A 23,492-nucleotide genomic window follows, 5' to 3' on the forward strand; every position below is an offset into this window, starting at 1 on the left:
TTGGTGAGATGATAAGCGCCTTTATCCACCAGATAGCCTACTGTCAAAATCTCCACATTTGTTTCTGTTGCTATGGTTGTATGGCATTGCTACAGTATGTATGGCTTTCAGTGCATTCTTTCAAGTGCTTTGCCAATCTCCATGGCTGAGCGAATTTCAAGGACTCATTTGATCTCCAAATCCAAATCTAAAAAAAAACAAAAAAACACTTTAGAACTGCAAACCATCGGACATGAAGCGCTCGTGAACAAGAACCGAGAAAGCAAATAAAAACTTTGTTTTGCTTGTGAACAGTGCGGAGAAGAGTTGAACAATCTTCCCGCGCAGTGTTAAACATCTCAGAGAGAGAGGGGGACAGTTTACAGCAAAGCTTCAAAAGTTGGCAGTGTTTGTGAGACGCGCTTTATATTAGCAGCCCACATCTCATTTGGATAAGCGGGACTTAAGTGGAGTCTGAAATAATTGATTTCAAAACGCAGCACATAAAAGTTTTAATTAACGAAGGCTCCGCGACCTTCAAACCGCATTAAAACTTTATGCAAATTCATTTCCGTAGCAGGGATGTGAAACAATGCCACGTAGCCCGTAAAAAACCTGCTGTTTGGCAAGTGCGTGTTGCCACTTTTTTGGCTGATCGTGGCCGTAACCTACCAGGGCATTCCAGCAAAGCTTTTATCAGCATTAATAATACATTGTAGATTGTTTACACCAGTTTTGCATGTTTTCTGCGATTTGTGAATTATTTACATGACTCAGGTCGAAGAACACAATCTTGATAGAGTCAAAGGACGACAAACAGCATGGGGAGCCTACATTATGCACATTAGTATAATTCATCCATGTGTGCCGTGGTGTGGACACACACACTCATGCCTAGTCTAAAGAAACTACAATCAATCCCACCAGCTTCAACCATTCAAATAATTAAAACAGGTGACTAAAGGCTGATGTTCAAATCGAGTTTAAATTACAGGTGTGAAACAGAGAGGTATCGTTTAAAGGCCATACCCACAAGCAGGATGCACGGACGTGTTCCAAGTTAATTTTTGACTGCTGTTATCTTTTTTGCGGCGTAATATCCTCTAAATACAAGCACAGGTTCTCAAGGAGATATGAGATAATGCAAACAAATCCGCCGTGCTTGATATCCTTCAGTAGAACCGGGAGACGCAATAACAGCAGCCTAAGCAGATCAATATGTATCGCGCATATGGGCAGCACGCGTCCACGCGGCGCTCGTGTGAGAGGATCTGCTGCCAATTAATTTTAATTAATGGAAAGAAAAGAGGAAACTCGATGCGGACCTCTGCCTCATACCACCAGGCTTGGAAAAATATCTGTGCTAAAAATGCACTAGGGCTGTTGGATTTATTTTACGGAGCAAAAATCAAATAGACTATTGATTAGAAAATGTCTCTCTCTGTGTTTAAAACTCACAGGCAGAGGAAAGGTCAAGAGAAAAGAAAAAGAGAGAGAAAAGAAAAAAGACAGTGTAAGTGCAACCCATTTTGCAGCCACCGCTTCTGACTCTGTTAAAGTAATAAAAAAATGATGAGATGAAATATAGTTTTGTACTTGAACAGTTCTGTGGTGTTGAGAACTACACAGTCAGAGAAAACATAACGGGGGTTTGGTCGGAAGGCCAGAAATAATTCTGCATGTTTTCCACGGAGCTCGTCAAATCACAGGGATTTTTCTGCTTTATCACATAGGCTATGACTATTAGAACAAATATTATCTCAGAAAGTTTTAGTTAAAAAATATTACATTATCACATAACATACCATCGCAAAACAGAGTAAGGTCTTAACACGACAAGAGGGCGGCAGGCCATGACCTCCCTGCATCAGTGAAAATGTTCACCTAAAGGCCTCAAGCTAAACAGCTGTGACTTCAATGTGTAAATTAATTGCGTAAAAATTATAGTGAATAGCCTGATAATTAAGTTTCTTGCTTCGTATAACTCCTGACTAACGGACGCTCCTGACCTGAGGCAAACAAAGTGCCTCCTGACAAATAGGCTACTGCTGTTTAAAGGTCATATTTAATTTGATCTTTAATAATGGTGAAATAGGCTGCTTAAATATAAAAAATGACTTTTAGACCAGTGTCTAACGTGATAAACCGGGCGGCAGAGAGGATAAACGGACCTGCGGCCTGCAGCTGAAGCTTGGCGCGCCTGCAGCTCTGATCTGTTAACTCTGCAGTGACTGAATTTAATGTCTGTATCTGAGAACTGAAACTTCTTTTAAAACCTATAACTTTAAATATGCATTCAGGGACAGCGCAAAAAGCAATGTGCTCTGGGAGAAACAAAAAAGGTCAATTATGACTTGACCTTTGCCGTTGTGACCTCTTGTATGATGTTTAATTAACAGATGAAACCGTTTGCACACTAAAATAAAGCAATTTAAGCACATGAAGAACTCATACTTACAGTGCCATTAGGAAATAAAAAACATATCTTACTTCAAAACTGCTTAGGAAAACCTGGCCCAGGACTTTCATTGTTTAGGTATTAATCAATTAAAGATTATTTCTCCTATGATATTTTTTACAGAAAAACAATATTCCTCTGGTAGCCTAGATTTTTACTGAAATAGAACATACTCAGAGGTGATTCATGTACATAGGCCTGCATCTGGACTCATTTCTGTATAGTGCCAGAAGTGCATACCGAAGATGAGGCCCGAAGGTCAAAACTGAGTCTATCATTGTGCATTTAATTACAAAAACGTGAGCTGAATATTCACAGTGGATATCTTAATTATATAATATATTTTATTATATCGTTTTAAGCCTAGTAAAATTAAAACTCACACTTAATCACCTGTACAAAGCTTCTAAGTGAAACATTACCCCAAACAGCCTTTGAAATTATGCACCTCAAGATAAAGACAAAATTTTCTTTTGCAGTGAGCTCCATTCTGTGGGCTCTTATTATCGTAACCACTATGTTATGAAGGTGGTATTAATAAAATATAGCAGCTTAATTTCTTCTTGAAAAGTCAGCTGTATTTTGAGATTAATCAAAATGAAACCGCGCAACTCGGACTCTCCAACACGCCCACCTTTCCTTCTGTCGCCCTCAGGAAAAACCTACTTTTATTTCAGAACGAGGCTGCTAAAGCGGAATAAAGTAAATGAGAGAAAGTTATGAACGTGTCTGTCCACGGTGACCCTAAGAGCCTCCTGCGCCGACCGCGGCTGAAGACCGGCAGACCTTCCTATAAGCCGCAAATCAGAAACCATCCATGATATGTTAAAATAAACTGTTCCACAACTAATCGAGCCATATTAATACTGTTTTATAATGTTTGTCGATAAAGCCGATTATTGCCTCAGGGTGACTGTAATTAGTCGCCAACTGTCAGGGCACCGAGCCCTTCTTCCCCTTTCTCCAACCTCCGTTTTATATAAAATTGATTTGGGAGAAGCGCCATTTTCTCTGCAAACCCTGCGCAATGAAACGCACAAGAAAGTCCGTTGGAGGAGTGCCATTAAAAATAAAGGAGGAGAGAGAGAGCGCGAGAGAGGGAGAGAGAGAGAGAGGTTAAACACTATCGGGGGAAAGAGAGCAGAGCTGGATAAAGATCCTTAAAACGCAACAAATGACAAGCAGCCGCACGGCAGACAACACGACACTGTAACCACATACAGTAGAAACCAACCGGAGGCGCACTGTACCAGAAAAAAAAGCAAAGAAGAGGAGCATGGAAAACGGCGAGCTTTTTTCATACCTGTGTCAAGCAGTAAGGGGAATACATGGTTGTGTCTAGAGATGAAAATTGGAGTTGTTGATAATAAAGTTGGATGGAGGTTCGCTGCGGTGCCGCATTGCAAAGCCGCTGTGGCTCAGTCCAGGCTGTAACCCCGCCTCACTCACAGTGAAAGCTCTGCACTAACTTTAGGGGAAAGTTTTTGCTGCTCTCTCTCCCTCCCTCCCTCGCCTGTCTCTCTAACTATCCCTCTCTCTCTCTCTCTCTCCCTCCCGGCTTGTCTTTCGGATCAACACAAACCTAACTGCATTTAATATTACCATCGGATTTTTATTGTTTAAAAAAAAAAGAATCAGCCTTTGCTAAAACCCCAGAGAGGAATCGCACAGGATTCCTTCTGTACAGAAACGGGTTGTAGTGCGCATGTGGTACTTAGTGGTAAGTTCAGTCACCTCAACGTATTTGATCAAATTAATATGAAATATATGAAATATTTCTTTGACATTTCCAGCTGGACGCACTGTTCTGCAGGTGTATCTGCTGATATCCTTCTTAAATTTATTACAGGACACAAACATTTACACTTCATTTTTCCACATTTTTACTTATGATATAATACATTGATAGGACAAATAACAAATACAGACGTCTATCTATCTATAATAATATTAGGGAGCCAAATCTCCAGTTTAGACAAATTTAGTTAACATTTTTGCTTCACAACTGATAATTTGTGTTTGTTACTCAGTGGTGATTTAACAGTGACATTGTGGCTTTATGGTATTTTATTACTTACAATACTGCTTATCGTCATGTGGTCTCAATTTAATATTCCAAAGAAACCTTGTCACATTGTTATGTTTAAAGATTCTTTCTAGGGCATGCAGATATAGTACATAGTATATTTTGACTTTTAGTCTTAAAAAGCTTTCACAGTGAGCAAACTGACTGAGGAGGCAGGTTTCCTCAAAACTGTCTCTTTCAACTTTCATATCCTCTGCTGTTAAACAAAATGCAGAAGGAAACCCAAGTGTGAACAAAATACAAACAGAGGCTTAAAATTTACAACTGAGATTTTGCTGAAGTGTTTTGTCATCCCGTCAGCTGGAGAGTGATACAAAGCTTGGTCTAAACTGATTCAAGTGTCTGTAAGTGGAAAAGGCCCCATATTTCTAACTTGAGCATTAGTTATTGTAAATTAAAAAGAGTGAAATGGATAAAGTGTTTGATGCAGTGGAAACATCAGCTCGTATGTGGGCCAAAGTGTTTTGGGTTTAATTCATTTTCACAAGGTGTTACGGTGGGATTTGAGGCCCGCCAGCTTCACAGCCGTACAGTTTGTGCACGAAAAGCTCCTTGTCTGAAAGTTAATAACCAACACCGCGTTATTGCATTCAAATATACTTAATATTTCTGGGGACCTTCCTGAATGCCCTGAAGGAACTAAACAAGTTATTACAGTAGGTTGTAAATTTACCATCCAAATGATTGTACTTTATTCAGCTGTTATACCACTTGCATTCCTGTTTTTACACGTTTTTAAACCAGCCCAAGTCATATTCTAATGTACTGTATATGAATGCAGAAACAAAAGATACCTGAACTTGGACGAAGTGGTCTAAACCAGTTTCATTGTGACTTCTATTGTATGGAAGCGATAGCCTACGCTCTGTTTCTAATCAGGCTTGGCTTTATCCTCGCCCGCTCCCTGCTCCTCAGCCTAATCAAACTCATATATGCAGGCAGAGTGCCTGCAATTATACATAAGCCCCTGCTTTGTGCATGTGTGTGAGTGAGAGGGTGGCGCGCGCGAGCATTGTGAGAGTATTTGGAAGTGTGTGTGTCTATGTGTGAAAACAATTCTGTGCGTATGTCTGCGTGTGTGTGTGTGCAAGGGTGCGGTTTCAGGGGTTGAAGTCACCCCAGTGCTCGAATGCCAAGTTTTTCTGGGGGATATGAAGCTGTGCAGCTTTACGAGACCTCAGCCTATGTAGGATACTTAGACACTCACACCACAGACATACATGCATACAATGTACAGTATATACACACGTACACAAACACACACACACACACACACACACACACACACATACATACGTACACGGCCACAAATGTCTTGTGGTCAAAGATATGCTGGCACAAGCAACTATAAAAAAGATTAAATTCAGAAAAAAGTGCAAGAAAGTGAAGCATATTGAGGTGTAGTCTATTCCTTTCCCATAGTCTCTCCTCTTTCCAAACCACACCCCAACACGGCACAGGCCCAAACCCCAAAGCCTTTGTGTGCTCCCTCACTTTCCCTCTTTCTTTCTGTCTTCCCCCTTTTCTATTTCTCAGTTTTTCTTTTTAGTGAGCTTTTTCCCTTTTTCTGTCTTAAAATATCTTGCTGCCCCCGCCCCCATCCTCTTAATCACACACACTGTCCATTTCATCTGTCTGACTTTACTGGCCATCTTTGTCTCTGGCTGCAGCCTGGGCCGAGACGACCGCCTCAGTATTCAACACAGGCGCTTTGACTGTAACAAACAAACTATAGCAACCACAGGAGTTACAAAACACTGACGCTCAGGTTTTCTTTCCAAACACTTTCTCTCTACCCCGTGATCAAACACGTCCTGTCTGACCATCACCTATGAAAGCCCCTCGAGCACACAGGGCTCTGGTGGTTTCTGAGTTTGTCATTAAAAAGCACATGAGAAAACCATATGGTGTGTCTAAAGTTAGCATGTTCCGATTGGTCTCCGATTGACACACAGCAATGCCCATATACTTGCTGTTTACCATCGCCTGTGGCCAGGCCATTAAATATTGAAAGTGATGTAGCATACTGATACTGCCATTAGCATGCAAAATGTGTGAGACAGGTGGTTGAGGCTGTCTTTCAAAAGGCAGGAAATATTTGAATGGAAAATGTGTGTAACTGTGCCGTTTACTATGCCGTACAGTGTAAATATTGTTTGAGTAAGCTGTTTATGTGTGCTCTGGGAGGGAGCACGCCAGTCAAATGCATACAGGCATATGCAGTTTGAGAGAAATGGCTGACTGGCCGTTATGGCCAAGAAGCATATCATACACAGTCTGATTCCAAGAGACTATGGATCTGTTTGCAATCTGAGTATGTGTGCAGAGCAATGTGTTATGCCTGCTGCTTTTTATGTGTTTACTGTGTGCATTAGCTACATATACATTCAACTCGACTGGCTGGGATTACTCCCTTTGAAGTGTGTTTGTATTCAACAAGAACAAAACGTATAGATTTATTTTTCTTCGCTGATGTCATCATTTCTTAATTTACGCGGTAAATTCAACATGTCAGATTACTGCACACGGGCCAAAGGAGCAGTTTTCCTGTGTAACAGTTGTCTATAAAATCAACCATGTGCTGTTTTTTACAAACATATGAAAATGACCACATGCGGAACATGTTACAACAGAAAGTGTCCTGCAAAGAAAATCCTGTATCTTAATGTAGTTTGCATTTTGCAGTTTATTTTGTTTTAACTGGCTTTGTCCTCCACGTGAAGACAATGAGTCTGGACAAAACCCAACTACTGCTTAGCATAAATAATACCTTGTAAAAACTCACGTCACAGAAAAGTGGACATTTTGAAGCATAGTCAACACATGCATTCAGGACATCCATGATGACATGAGGGAGATTTTACAGGAAGTAGTGTACTGTATGAGCATGCTAACGGGCAGAATGTCAACACTCAAAAATGTTTGTGTATTTCCTGGACACATTATCCCCATCAAACTCCAATTCAAGATCTGAAGAATAAAGATAATATAGTGGTTAACATCCCCATAGTGAAGTCTAACCCGTTAGCAGTTATTGTGCAACATGGACAGATGAGTCTTTTGTACTCTGAATGCCCTCCTCCTCTCAACTGCGGTAAATCTTTATTAAGGAAATAAGAGATTTTTTTTTTCTTGTTTGTACGTCCAGGAAATAAATCTGTGAGACATCATAATGACAAGGACAGATGTAGAGAGCTTGTAGTGTGTGTGTGTATATACCCTATATGTATCGGACACGAGGAAACATTCAGGCATCCCTTGGCCTCTAGAAGGATCGTCGTTCACCAGGTAGGTGTCAGTAGCCTAAAAAAAAACAAAGACATAGTTATTAATTAAACTGTTATCAGTTGAATAGTGCAGTGATTTTGTCGTAATATTTAACAACTCTCTTAGGAAGCAGATCTCAGTTGTTTCTGGCACTAAGGCACCAGAAATTCCAGCATGTAAAGTTGCTGCTGGGAGTTGTTGCTTTGCATGAAGTTCCAATGAGAAGAATACACTTGGACTCAATTTGGGGGTCTGCAGAATATATTAAACATTTTAATCATTGAATTTCTATGCAATATTATACGTGATTTTTTGTTCTTTAACACGTTAGGCACCAGGGGCCTAAGATATAATGCAGTTAAAACAAAGTTTGCAATTTCACAAAATTCTGAGAATTTATTAAAATCCTGAGGGACATTTGTGACCATTTGTGTCCTGAAATCACCAAGCTCAAACATGAGTTTTCTTGCTTCCCCTTTGTGAGACGACAACCCTAAAGCGTACATGTACTATAACATACAGTCTTATAACCCCTACTGGTTTCATGTCTCCACAGAAAGCACAGTGCCTGCTAACAGCTCTTGCACTATACATCCCCAGCCAGACTTTCTGTAAGCACCAGCGTGCATGCATGCGTGTGTGTAAGTGTGCATTCAGGGAGCTTCATTTGTATTCTAAGTCAAGCAGGCAGGCAGGCAGGGTTCTGGCAGGGCCCGGAACTGTGAAATGGGCTCTCCTTGCAGTTCTGCCGTTGATTGGATCAACCTATCCCACTCTACTTAGCTGAAGGGAGCCCAAATCCCACAGCCGCTGTGCCGTTCTGTGAAATCCTATTTCATTTCACAACTTTAACGGATAAAAAAGCGTGCACACACACTTGTGCCAGCCAGAGACCCCATGCCACATTTATTTAGCTGAACAGGAGCAGAGAGAAAACAGTGTATCTGGTGTGTGGAAACGTTTAAATGCACACAGATATAGTCTCACCCTCTTGAAAATATAATCACCTGCACCTATATACATTTTTTCCACGCCCCCACGTGCTCTTGGCCTCACACACAAACATGTAGCAACACACACAAGCGCACGCACACACCAATGCACACGTGCATGCCACTTACGCAGACACACAGACACAAACCCCATAATAAGAGCCAGACATTGGCAGACCACACAGCCCTGAGTTGTGGTGAAAACAAAGGCTATTCATATCCTTCGCAATGAGAGGTCTGTATAGCTAACTCTCTTTCTCCCTCTCTCCCCCGTCTCTCCCCTCAGCTTTTTTATTACAGATAATCTGCACTCGCAAACCTTCCATTTTTCTGCAATTGTGCGATTTCTAATCATCTTTATTAGTCCATAAACATGTTTTTTTTAATTTGTAGTCTCTTTTTATAGCCGAGGCCTCCAGCTCCTTAAGGGGGCAACACAGTGCCCATTGTTGAGTCTCAAGAAGAGGATGAAGCCAGGAACGGAGTGAGAGAGGCCTGCTGATAAGACAGCAAAGCATTATGGGAATGAGGTAGCAGAGTTCCTCAGATGCACACATACACATACACATACATGCTGATACACACACACACACACACACACACACAAGACAAAATGCAAACACTCAAAGTCTGCCAGGCCACATGTGTCTGATAATGAGACGATGCATCTGATTTGCCCACCGGTCAGAATAATGGCCTGGATCCACGGCACCTGTGAGGGAGTCCGCACCAGCACGAGCCTGCCGACTACCAGTAAGCGGACCACAATGTGTCAGGTGTGCTGGAGTCTCTGTGATTGGCCGTCCCTGGCCAGAAACAGGGTCAGGGGCACTAGTAAGCCTCCTCTGATTGGTTGAGCCAGACCCAAAAAGCTGCGGGTGGGAAGGAACTGTTTTCATTGGCTGCCACTGCCTCATTCTGCTGGTGAATGGGTGTCTGGGAGCATGGCACTGGGAAAACTTGTTCAGCTGGGTGTGTGTGTGAGGAAACATTCTAACTATTTGAGAATATCTATGTACATAAGTAGCCCTTCATATACAGAGAGCTTTATATTACTCACTTTTTGAAACAATGTAAAACACGCACAAAAATCAACTGCACTCCAACTCCAACAATAGAGGATTTGCTCTCATTTCATATTAACCAACCAACAAATAAGAATTTAAATGCCTTCTTTATGTCGTCAGCCAAAGAAACAGGTGTTGATGAACCTCCATCTCATTGTGCAACAGTAAATAACACAAAGCTAATGAATAGGCTAAGCTCTGTACCTGCCACTGGGGAGGCCAGAACATACTGACTCCCTTTGTAGTAAACCCCCCAAAAAACTCCAGGCCCCCAAACACTCTCTCCTGCAGCAGTGTATGAATTATATATTGTACTATATATATAGAACATATGCCCGGCCCATATGGCCAGCCCTGAGCGAAAAAATCTCAAAGCCCTCCTTAATTAACATTTTAGAGGGAAGATTTGGAGGCGGGAGATTGAGTCAGTGACCTATTTGGAGTCCATCGTCGCCCAATGCAAATGTGTTAATTGAGACAGATTTTCCCACTCCACAAATATGTGGAGTAGGGGATGCGATGGCGGATTTTTTTTTGTCTGAGCCATCTGATCTAAGGTATGGGTATAGGATCTGTTTTAAAGTGCCTTTCCTGCTGCCTCCACTGACAAAAGAAGACACTTCTCTTTCACTTTCTCTCTCAGTATCTCACACAGTCTTTCCTTGGCTCGCGCTCTATCTGTCTCTCTCTCTCTTTCTGGGTATATGTGTTGACGACCATATGGCCAAATTCTTTGGAGGTGAGATCTCCAAAACCTGCTAACACACTCGCGTGAACACACACTAACGCATGTACTCACACACACACACAAACACACACACACACACACACACACACACACACACACACACACACACACACACACACACACACACACACACACACAGACACACCTCCACAGAGCTTTGTGTATGAAAGGCCCTGATGGTGGAATTTGTTCTCAGATGGCTCCATTTTAAAGCACATGAATGGCAACATATCAATGATCCTCCTCTCCATCTTTTTGTCTCTCTCTGCATTTCACATTTGCAGTTACACACTCACACACTAAATCACCACCTACACACAAAAACTTGCACTGCTCGCACACCTGGTGCGGTCCTCTCCTTGTTTCCAGAAAGCATTTATTCTGGCTGCCGCACAATCATCAGCCATAACCACCATCAGCCCTGTCAGTCCATCTTTTAAAAACCATAATTATTATCACCACCATTGTGTCTTAAACGCGTTTTTATCATCATGATTTAGTGGCTGAAAATAACACTGCCAAGTTTAAGGCACAGGATGAAAATGGGGGGATGGGGAGAGAGAGAGAGAGGGAGCGAGTGCGAGAGAGTCCAGCCAACCTGCGTGAGATGGCAACCACTTCAAAGACGGTGGGCCGCATCGGCGATCTGTTCCACGGTGTGTGAGGGGTGTATGAAAGGCAGAAATGGCCGCCGTGTGTGTCCCTGCCAAAGCTACCTCGGGGAGAAATGTTGGAAAAATACAATTTTTTCACACAGCCATCTCAGGGGGGTGAAGGGGAAAATGGGGAGAATAAGAAAGAAGATGAGAAACTGTGGGCTGCATTAAAAAAAGAAGGATAGATGGATGGCTGAGCAGAGTGGGGCTAATTATTTCACTCCACTTGTGGGTCCTGAAGGTTTTGTTGGGTCAGAAGTACAGCCAAGATGCAGTGCTGAAGATTGCATTTGGCTTAATTGTGCAGTCGTGTTTTACACAATAGTAAATGGTGGGATTCGGGAAAAGGCATGAGGCACACAGTGTGAACGGTTTCTGTTAAGGAGGCCTGACTGCAGGAGGCAGGAGCAATTTCAGATGACTTAAGCAAAACACATTTGACTTATGCTGGAAATTCAACCGTGTGTGTGTACGTGTGGTTCAAATCAAAGGTGCGTTTATGCACATCTGCTTAGTGAGGTGAAACTTTTGAATCACTGAGTAATAGATGTGAAACCATGCCAGTCCTAACAATAGCTGTCCCAATTCCATGTAAAAGAAAGAAATACACCCGTTCACCAAAACTGTTACAGTGAAACAAGTTTGAACAGAGCACAAATTGTGACACACCCCAAGATTTGCTTGGCCTGGCACATTGCCTGCCAACTACTGATCCTGCTCGACAGGCTTGCCTTAAGATAACACCATGCCAATTGTAACACTGAACTTCCCGGGCTGCAACATTTCGTCGCCACACAGCTTGTGCCATATGCCGCCTCCGTACACTACCCAAACCCACTGGCAACCTCTTTTCCTACATGGATCCTTATTCAAGCTTTTTTTAATGGGCAAACCGCACTCACTGCATGTAACAATGAGGTTTGGGCTGGTACAGTCAGCCCTTTGTGTCACACAAGGACTGATCCATGGGGAGATTTTCTTGTGGTTATGGTTCTAATACGGGAGAGTTTACCACAAAGACCAGGAAGCATAGAGTTACATTACCAAACACACACACATAGACACACTAAATAAAGTATGACTCAATAAGGCAGCGTGTTGGGCTCGTGTAAAATGCCTCACCCACTTCCAACTCAACTCAAATGATACTCTAAAAATGTATTTAATAATATGGCAAGGTCCACGCCCACCTCGGCACCAATAACAGCCTTGGCTTTGATTTGACAGACTCTGTGGTTGGCAGGTTCTCTCTGCAACAACCGCGGTTCAACCAACTGTGAAATTATAGGCCCGCAATCACAACAAAATGAGGATCGTGATATCACTGCCACTTATGAACCATTGTCTCATAGTTCGTTTACCTTAAGAAACATAGACAGATGATTGGACAGCCGCTACCACAAACCACACGTGGCCTGCAATCTGACATTTCGAATCGCTTGACGCTTGTGTGTGTTGCTCTGCAGGTATGGCTGGGTGTCACATAAACCGGGTTCAACACATACAACTTTGGCAGGTGACCCCCATAATAGTTATGTAACACTGACATTTAAAACACAAATCTGGTGTGAAAGAGTGTGTCATCCGTCTGGGGGACAGCAATCACATACCTCCTGTAAAGTTGATGACAACAAATGAGCAGAGGAAGGCTCGCGGATGCTTTGTATAATATTATTTTGTACAGGACTTTTTTGCTTATTGTTGATGAAACTGAGCGTCCCCTCCTGTCTGAATTTGAGATAGTGTTTTTGGGACAATATATAGCAGCTCTGGCAAGCAAAAAGATACGTGAATGATTTGTTGCAGCATTTGGAATCAATATAATGAAAAAATAGCAGTGAAATATGCTCATGCCAGAAGTTTTCACATATTTCCCTGTATTGCTGATGATTTGTTATGTGTGTTATTGTGTTTGTTGTCTCTGTTGTTTAGACAAAGACATCACCATTTCAAAATTATATCCAAATAGTGTTTCAGCCTATATAAACCATTACATTTTACTTATACGTCTATTGTAGGAAGTCCTGACCTCAGAGGACTACTGGAATGCTGTTTTTGTGTAATATGTAGAGTGAAGCAGCTTGGTCAACTGTGTTTAAAGAGTTAGGCTACATTATTGGTGCACTGTTATGTTGCGAAAATCATGTGCACACTATTTTTTCCCCCTTGCAAAGTGTAACATTTCTACTTTACTACAAAAACTTTCCAGCATCACCTCAGAATATTTTAACAGGTATTTCTAAATTCAAAAAGCCCAACAAATCAACCCTGTAAGTTATGCTAAATTACAAAACACACGACATACAACCAAATTATGGCACCTTAATAATGTTTTCTCTTGGGTTGATAATGAGGATCAATTAGAATGTAGGTCACAATTTTAGGCCATTGTAATTTAAAACATTTAAACTGCAGCACAGAGGTGGATCAATGTCAAATGATGATTACATAGTAATTATCTGATGAAAAAAAATAAGTATCTCTCTAAATGCTGCAGGATTTAAAATTGGATGATCTTCATCATCCAAACAGAGCTTCTTCCTTTTGATTTTCTGATCATCCACGCTGATTTCGTTATAAAAGCACCCTCAGCACTTGTTCTGGGGGCACAAAGACGGTCTGTGTGTCACCTCACCTCTCCACCCCCTCTGTAGTCGCTATAAAGTGTCATCAACTACGCAAATGAAGTGCCCATTGATTAAAAATAAAAATTAAACAGCAGCCGCAGGCAGAAAAGACACCGTTCGGTGCAGGATGGAGAACGGTGCAGCAACCCTGCTCCACACGGACATCTGAGATGCTTGCATAATTTCATCATCATCATAATCCACAATAATGATGAATACCGCCCATATACTCTATATGTTGGCCCTTCAGATCAGCTCTATCTGCGGTCACATGTGTGTTTTATTCGGTTTGATCCAAGCGGCGCGGGAAGATCAGCCTCCACTTTGTCAGTCGGTGTCTACAGGGCCACTCAAACGCTTCTGCAAACAACTGAGCCTGCACATCGTTAACCCACCAGTGAGACTAAGTCACTTTAACTTAGGAAACAGATTTTCTATATTTTATCCGAGACATAATTATATTTCAGTGACGTTAGGTTACGTCTTTGAGGAAGCATTAAGGAGATTAGGTGAAAATAGGCTACGAGACATTTTTTATAGTTTAAAAAATACAGATGCATTAAAATACATTGTTCGTGTGCAAGTATTACAGGCATTGTAAATGTTTTTGATTAATCAAAGTCAGTTTAGATGATTTATAATGATCGAAATTGGCTAGGAAGCATACGGTGATTACACATAACACACACTTATTCTCTCTCTCTATCTCACACGCGCGTGCGCGCGCACACACACACAGGTGTGTTGTATCGTCATTTATGGCCTCACTCTCCACAGCCAACTCTCACTGTGTGTGCGTAGTCCTTATCTTTTACAAAGAAATTAAACTCCCCCCCAAAGCCCGCACCAATGCAGTTAAACACATGCAATGTATGGTTTATTTTCAGTCCTATAGACTTTACCCTATAGACCCAACAGAGGGGAACTATTGAGTTACACAGCACGTACCATTATAGCGTGGGGAGATCTGCCAACCCTCTCAATGCCCCATTTTCCTTTAAAAGTTCTGCTTCCAAAAAAGTGAGAGAGGGAGTCAGGGCTGAGGGAGGAAGACTTGGTCTCTTCGCTGTTGCCGGAAGCAAAAAAGGGACCTTTAAACAAGTCGGCCTTAGGCCCAGAAAAAAAACAACGCTCTTTCAAAAGTGGGTCCACTCTGCAAGAGAGAGGAGGAAAGCAGGACTGCAGCTCCGAGACCCCCGTCTACCGCTGTTTGGCCTCGGATGCGCCCATGTCCAGCAGCAAGAAGTCAGGGAGACGTCTGCGTCAAAGTCCCGAGGTGCGTCCTTCAGCGGCCAAACTTGTCCAGCAGATTGGGAGACGCTAAAAAAAACTCCCCCGAAATAATATTAATAACACGATAAAAAAAAAAATTATTGGACGGGAGAAGGGATGCAAAGTAAGTTTTGTTAATAATATTTTTCCGTGTGCAACCTTTGCAGTCGGGCAGCTTCTGTCTCCAAAACGTGTCCAAAGGCGGCTGTCTCCTGCGCCGAGCGTCCGATCTGTTTTAGCCTCGTATCGCTCTCTCTCTCTCTCTCTCCTCTCTCTTGTTCCAAACACACACAAACACACACGCGCGCTACACACGCGGCGTTACACACAAAACGGGGGGACACCCCTGGTCCCTCGCCGCCGCCTCCTCCTTCAAAGCTGACAAGATGAAAGATCAGCTTGCGTTATGCTTCTTCAAATCGCTGCAGCCTCGCCGATAGTAGAATGCCTGCACAGCGACACGTAGTCAGTCCGGGCTTCGGCGGGGGTTCTGGATGCCTCGGTGCGTAAAATGGAAGCTCTCAGTGCGCTCCGGCAGCGACGACGGATAGCCTACGCTTCCCTCCCAGTAAATATCAGCCACTAAATAGCTCACCTCACCAGTGTGCGACCTGGTTACACACACACACACACACACAAAAATAATAGACTGGGAATTAGGGCAGTTGTTTACAGTGAAGGTGGGGGTCCGGGGCTTCAGCCGGCAGCGTCGAACCGGTGAATTATTAGGTGAATTATTAATAAAGCGAGCGGTGTGCAGTCTGTCGCGGAGAGAGCGGAGCGGCCAGAGTAGCAGCTGGGGCTTTAGGAGAATTAAGAGGACCAGGGGCTAAATCGTGGACCGCGGGGATTAGGGCTGCACTGGCTCCTACCTACCGCCTGTATATTGTACATTCAGAGTGGCACTGTGGGCATGGCTGGGTATACGACCCGAGCTGCTCCCAGTTTGATTTCCGTATATTTTAATGTTGCAATCTGGAGCAAAGATCAAGCACTAAAACGGTCAATGGGTTCATTTAATGGGAATCTAGAGCAGGAGATCTCTCTGTTTCCACGCAGCTGATCTCACAATCACCAACACATAGCCTAAAAAACCGTTGCCACTTATCAGTCACTGTCTCCCCAAAAATTCAGTGAGGTTCAGAGGATTTTAGAAGGCAGGACTTGGTAAAATTATGACACAGCACGAGTATAAATGTATACAAATATCGTTGAAATGATGGTAATTGTAATTACCAATGGCAGAATTTAGCAAGCCTAAACTTTAAAGCTTTTTGAACACATTTATTGTCAGTGTCTCCCAAAAGAGTGACGCTGTGAAGCAACAGGATTAAATGTGACTGAGACATTACAGAGTACAGACATGTTGTAAGCCATAAAAGATCTGCCTTTGAGGAAATAACTCCACAACACGAAATGTGCTTTGTTTTTATTGAAAGTGCTTTTAGTTAGGTTGTATATAGAGGCCTGCAGCAGCAGACAACAGAAAAGTAAAACACATGAGGACATGCTCTGATTATTTAGGAAAAGAGCCAAGGTGGAGTTCAAAACGTCAGTGGAGTTTCAAATTAAGAAAGTGAGTTATTTATATAACATGTACTGTACAGGTTATACAAATAACAGGCTGTACATGTCCTGGAACGAGGAGCATCAAGTTGAACCGTTTTGATGTGAATAAATTTGGCCAGCAGGACTTGTAGGGACACCATGCCCAAAACTGAAAATGGCACACAGAAAATAATCTCTCAACAATAATGCAGCAGATAAAAATGATTTCACCAAACCCAAGAAAACATAAAACATTTCAACAATGAAAAAATGTTCAACCCCCCCCCCCCCAAAAAATAGAACAGGTTGAAAACACTCTCTTTGTTTCATACTCAGGTATTTTCCAATGTCAGGATTTAATGTCAGGATTTGCTGAACAAATACAAACGCTTCTTTCATGTCAGGACAACAAAATAAATATTTTCCTTCTTACTACATATGAATGCAGCAATTGAGCCTGCACGTCTGCGTGTAAAATGTCCTTGTTTTCAGTTGTGCGTGTATCCTTATCCGTCTTTTTTTATTCTTTAAATCAGACGTCGACTGACATTCCTCCAACATGACGGTTAATCAATAATTAAATGTTGACCTCCCCACACATTTGGCCGCATCAATTATTCATCTGTAATTGAATTTGTGATTTAATTATTTTTTTCAGACTAATTTGGATTATTCAATTTCACCTGAAAGTGTGTTTCTGAAGGTTTTGGCATTTAAACAAAAATTAAGGTAATGGAGGCCCCCGATGGCCCATTTACTCAACAGAGAGATAAAATGGGTCGTTTTCGTTGCCGTCATAGCTTTACTTTTGTTTAACATGGATGTCAACAAAGGCCCTTAAGTCCAAAGCTTACTGTGTTTATTAGACTACAGCACAAACACAGAATGACGTTGCTTTCTCAACTGGATTCTTTCACCTGCACATTGACTGTTCAAGACCACTTTTTGTACAAAAGTGAGATATTTTATTTTATATTTCGATCTCATTTTCAAAATAAAATGTTCTTACTGCACCAGTTCCATTAATTTGACTATATAAATATGTATGAGCTCAAATGTGAGTCTTATTTGTTTTGTTTTGTGACACAGCCCATGACAGCCTGAATCCACTCGGAATTTTGATGATTTGGAAATGATTTGTGACTATTGATATTATTATTATTTGTAACTTGAACACTGGTCATTAGTTGGGGCATGAGACAAAGTAGGCCTACAAGTTGCTGTAGTGACAAGTTAACAGTGCTGGCAAGTTAAGCAGTCAGTTATGAGAATGACGAATAATGAAATAATTGGTGAACCTGTATTAAAATAATTATCAATATGCTTTCACACACAAAAAAAATAAAAACAGCATAATCATCAAAAGCACTGAGGGTCATAATAAAAATTGAACAACACCAGAAGTTATAATAATAATAATGACAATAATGATAATAATAATGATGATGATGATGACGATGATAATAATAATAATAATAATAATAATAATAATAAGGCGATGCAAATAGAGCCTAATTTATAATCAAGTCTGGTGATTTATTGATCGAATGACATCAGCCTCAAGTGGTTGTATAATTTTCACAGTTTATACCATGATCTAGGCTACTAAATCAATTTTTCCCCCCAGTTTGATTGAATATTAATTCTGGTGTCTTTTTAAAAAATGTTTTAATACAGATGCTGATGACTGGGAAGCTCGCACATGTCCGTTTGGAGAATGACCAGTTGATTGGAAAAACACCAAGACGTTCCTTTAAACCCCAAATAATCCCACGACACGATTTTTTCTTAACCCTTTATTAATTTACAAATAACAGTGTGTACAGTTAGACCGCACTGTGTACTCAGCACGACCAGCTAAAGCCCGGAAGTTGCAGAAGGCCACACAGATTTTCCGCAAGTTTACACAGCCTCCACAAGGTAACAAAACTGCTTCCGAAAACATTTAACAAAATCGAGCAAACGTGTTTCTACAACTAAAATACGTGTAGCTCTGTATCACCTTTGTACCGTCGACAAGGAGCATTTCTCAGCATGACAATCAGGCAGTGACGTGCATCATATGATATGCATGTGTGTATTTGACATAGAGATGGCCACTAATCAGATGTGCAGTGCTACGCTTTTTCATGAAAAAAACATTTTTTGAAATGTCCCGCAAAAATAATTGCAGGAAAAAAAGACATTCTGCCTCTTAAGAGTGCATTTACCTGTAAAACACATCTGCGAGGGAAAGCTGGAAATTAAGAAACAAAAACATTGCCTAGAAGGCTATTTTTAAATGTCGCATAGGGTAAATAAATAATTAGGATTCATTTTCGAATAATATGCCTAAAAAACAAAACAAAAAAACAATTACACCTGAACTACATGTGGATGAACATTTAAATGTTTAATGCACAATAAAAGCGTGACAGTAGTGTTCAATATTAAAGCATGGAATTAATTAATTACATACCATGACACACTTTCCATAAAGTTTGTCAAAACAAGATTAACTCATAAAAGTCTGATCACAAAATAATAGGACACATTGTATGAAATGTGCCCATTAAAAATCTGAACACTAAATCATTAATGCGTAAGGAAACCCACATGCATTTGTCTATTAATGTGACTTAAATAATAATTTATACTCCCTTGCCCTGGTGCTGATGCACCATATGCTTACAGACGTTGACCTCCTTTCAATTAGACAACAATTGCCCATGTTTTTCTTAAAATAACATTGATAAAAATGTGGACTGCTGGTCTTAATCTAACTTGATCTTCCTCCCAAAATCATTTTGTTTGTGACATTGAAACCATCACAACCATTAGATTGTTGTATATTGTGGAGACAGGGGGAATAATAACAAATTAACTCAATTGGTTTTGTCATAAACCCTTGCTTTATGTTATTAAAACACAATTTAAAAAGGAGCCTCCCAAAGGAAAGTTAATGTGGTTTGTTCCATTTAAATGTTTCTTGGAAGAAAATATTGAATCTGAAAAATAAATTCAATTCATATGTTCCAAAAGTTACAAAATAAACTGCAGGGAATTTGTTGGCATGCAGTGGCCTTAATCATGTAAGGCAACCTATAAGACTCAATTAGACTGAGCATTGGGTTAATGAAAGCCCTGAGCGGTGTGTCTCACCACAGCCCCCTAAACCAGCCATTATTGCAGACCACAATGGCTCTGATACCACACTGTTTTAAGACCCAGCATTATGTGGGCAACAAGTTCCCGAAACCTCACTGTGAGAAGAGAAGGGCACATTGTGGGATCAGACAGTCAAAGTTCAGACAACATTGAAGGACTGCTTCTAAGTCCAAAATGCTTCTCAGTAAACCCCAAAACGAATCAGGGCAAAATGTTCCCTCAAAATTTCAAGTTTTAGATCCTGGACTGGAATATAACTGCAAATCATGATGGACTTGTTGAAAGTAATTATCAGAAAAGAAGCCATGTGATGCAGTGCTGGTTAATGAGCGGCACAGAGGTAAATTGCAGCTGATAAATATTATATCTTATCAAAGATGGACTTGGCGCCAACACCTGTTTACAAGTTTAGAGGGATAGAGGAACAAAGGTACAAACCAGCACAGCCATATAAACGTTAATCAACAGGTACACCTTTTATCAAGGAAATTAAATAATAAAGTGTATAATTAGGATAACAATATAAGGAAACATCTCTGATTATTTTTAAATGGTTGCGAAGAGAATATGGCTTCCGATAAATTCAGAAATCAATCAGACAGATGTTTCACACACTCCTCTATGGAGCAGGAGCACAACAGGAAAGTTAAATGTTATTCCCTTCCCGGTCCCCAAAAGCAAAATATAAACGCTTATGATTACAAAAGATAATGGTGACAATAAAACTGAAGCAATATAACTCAAGGTGAACCAAGGTCAAAATAATACATGTAAAAATATCTCTCCTCAGAAGTGCAACAGAAAGACATTCACTGAATCATACTCCCTAAAATAAAGAAAATACAGGAGAAAACAACACATTAAAAAAATGGCAGCTCACAGCTTCATTGCATCGTGTAGATATGTTATCTACAAATTTGCAAAGGTACTCACAGCTAAGCCACTGGGACAATCAAATAGATATAAGATAGATATAATAGAATAGATGTAGGAAACAGAGAAAAGCAAATACAGCTGAGCTGGAGAAAAGAGTAACAATTATTCACAACTGATAAGCCAGATTTTTAGATTCATAGCGGTGTCAGAAGTCTGCAAAAGCACACTGTACAGCTACAAAGTACAACACACAAGACAAATAAAAATCACAGGCCTCAGTCCCCCTGCCACCTATTAAAAACACTTCACTCTGACTCCTGTCTGTAGCACTACACTGACATCTACTCCCAACCTGTTCTCACTGCCCTCTGCTGCATCGAAGTCAGGGGAAAATGAAATTATGTCCTTATACAAAATATCCTCTGCACCGAGACCATATATCAAACTCGGCGGAACTATTTTTTTCTTCCCTACAATCTTCATTCCTCTCCCCGCTAAAAGAAATGTCCCGGAGAATTCTGCGTCTCCATGCGAGAAGTGCATTAAGTGGTGGAAAGGAAATGAAAAAACAAGGCTCTTTTTGTCTGTGGCGTCCGAGGATTTATCCCCACATTGCCGAGTGTTGTCTAGCATTACAAATCTCAGCCCTGGCCTGCATCGACACAGGAGGGCTCTGCTGGCCTTGCTCACATTGTCTGTATCCTTTACGCTCTGCCATGCAAATAAACACAAATGAGAGAGCAGCTGAAGGGGAGAGCTCGATGGAGATGGAGGGTTGTTGAAGGGGTAGAAAGATGGAAGGAAGGAAGTGGAAATGAAGGAAGGATGAAGGAAGGGGTGGCTGTAAAGAGGAAATTAAGGAATGTATGTGGCAAGTAAGTAAGTAAGGAAATAGTTGATCTGAAGTAGTCGCATAGGGACAAAAAAATTCTGTGTCTGTTTGTGTGAAACAGAGAAAGAAAGAGAAAAAGAGTGGGTGCTAACCGGCCATTGGAGGGGAGAGGAATGCCCGGCCCTGGCACGGGAGAATGGGATGGAGGGTGGAGTATGTTCACATTGCTGCTGCCAGCCGAGCACATTCCCACTGCAGAGTCATGGAGACTTTTTAACCTACAGATTTTGAAGCAGCAGCAGTTTCCTTCAGGACAGTTTCCCCACAGGAGGATACAATAATAAATGTCTAACAATGTTTGATTTTATGAAACACTGCAGAAAGCAATGCTGAAATCATCTGCTGAGGCCAAAAACAGACATGAACAACATGCTCTTTTCTCAGCATTATCTCTTTAAGCATTTTTGTGTTTTTATTCAGTAGCTGACATGGGAGATAGACAGGATATTTGGCAGAAAAGTGACGGGTGGAGGATGGGATGACACGGAACAATAAAGGTCCCCAGCCGCACTCGATCAGTGAACATTGTGATTATAGTATGTACCTAAGACCATAGAGATGTCCCAAACAATATACATTTTTATTATAGGCTGTACCATCCTCCCTCTGGAAGGGGAACCCCCATTACACACACACACACACACACACACACACACACACACACACACACACACACACACGCACACACACACGCACACACACACCTGATAAGTAAGAGGTGAGTGCACTTTAATTAAATATGTTACACTACAAAATAGAGGGTCATCTACTTTGCATCTACTTTTCTACTTACGTTTTGTGGAAGGAAACTGAAATACCCCGACTACCTTATTCTTAAAAATATGTATTCACTCAATTGACTTCAAAATACTTCATTCGTCACTCAAGGGGAAATTCAAAGTTAGTTCAAATGGACAAAAACAATCTAAAATGGCAAAATATCATAAAATTGGAAAATAGTTGAGATACAGTACACATAATGGCAGTGATGAATCCATAGCTGCCTACTAATATCCACCACAAGGCACAAGTTTATCAGTCTACAGAAAGGGAAAGTGACCGTCTCTTGTACTGCAACTGTCCACAAGTCATTAGACTTGTGGAATAAAGCCAAACTTTCAGCTTTTTATTTTACATAATGTTGTTCCTGAATAAAGTAGTCACAGAGGACATGTGTGGGGTTCTTGATAATCTTATATACTTTTCTGAGCAAGTGATCTCTGGCAATTATTGTTTGACAGCACCAGAACAGCACTAATAGTAAATATTTTATTTACACACATCCCTCATGTGTCCAATTTAATTATGGGGAACGTACTTATGTTTATTCAAGTACTGCACTTAAGTAACTTTTTTTTCATTTTGTTAAACTTTTTCATATCCTTTTTTTTTTTTACTATATTATATTATTATTCTATATTTCAGAGGGAAATGTACTTTTTACCCACTACATTTACTTAATAGCTTTGCAAAACACATCATCATTTTTATGCTATTCTAGATTAAACTACATAAACAGTAAGTACAGTAGTTAAAAGTATCTCCGCCTCAACCATCTGCAACATTTAAGTCCTGCTAATAAATTATTGCAATAACATTATATGTAATAATATCACACTTAAAAGGGGCCATTCATCATAATTTGATACTTTAAGTATATTTTGCTTAAATACCTCACATAAGATTTTGAATGCAAGACTTTCACTAGGAAATGAGTATTGTTACATTAATATTGCTATTTCACTTAAGTAAAGGATCTGAATACATCTTCCACAACTGTTTAAGAGTACTTATATGCCTTTAATGTTTTGTCAAGCTCTATATGTTTCACAGTGAGAGGTCAGCAACAAAGACTATTGGCTGGAGTCAAACCCATT

General features: G+C 40.8%; 1 protein-coding gene across 9 annotated transcripts in view; it reads right to left on the reverse strand.

Moving 5' to 3' along the window:
• Positions 1-15,458, reverse strand: part of LOC123969984 (nuclear factor 1 X-type-like) — a 109,129-nt gene extending 93,671 nt beyond the window's left edge. For 3 of the 9 annotated variants that reach the window (XM_046047811.1, XM_046047803.1, XM_046047810.1), the window contains exons 1-2: positions 14,829-15,450; positions 7,743-7,826 (exon numbers count right to left, since the gene is read on the reverse strand). In XM_046047811.1, coding sequence (XP_045903767.1) covers positions 7,743-7,826; positions 14,829-14,831 — 87 coding nt within the window. In that variant the 5' untranslated portion in view covers positions 14,832-15,450. Of the gene's footprint in view, positions 1-3,740; positions 3,872-7,742; positions 7,827-14,828 lie in introns of those variants that run through there. The other 6 variants (XM_046047806.1, XM_046047809.1, XM_046047808.1 and 3 more) reach the window with 6 other exon arrangements.
• Between the last annotated feature and the right edge of the window lie 8,034 nt (positions 15,459-23,492).

The sequence above is a fragment of the Micropterus dolomieu genome, linkage group LG04 (assembly GCF_021292245.1).
Source record: "Micropterus dolomieu isolate WLL.071019.BEF.003 ecotype Adirondacks linkage group LG04, ASM2129224v1, whole genome shotgun sequence".
Classification (NCBI taxonomy): domain Eukaryota; kingdom Metazoa; phylum Chordata; class Actinopteri; order Centrarchiformes; family Centrarchidae; genus Micropterus; species Micropterus dolomieu.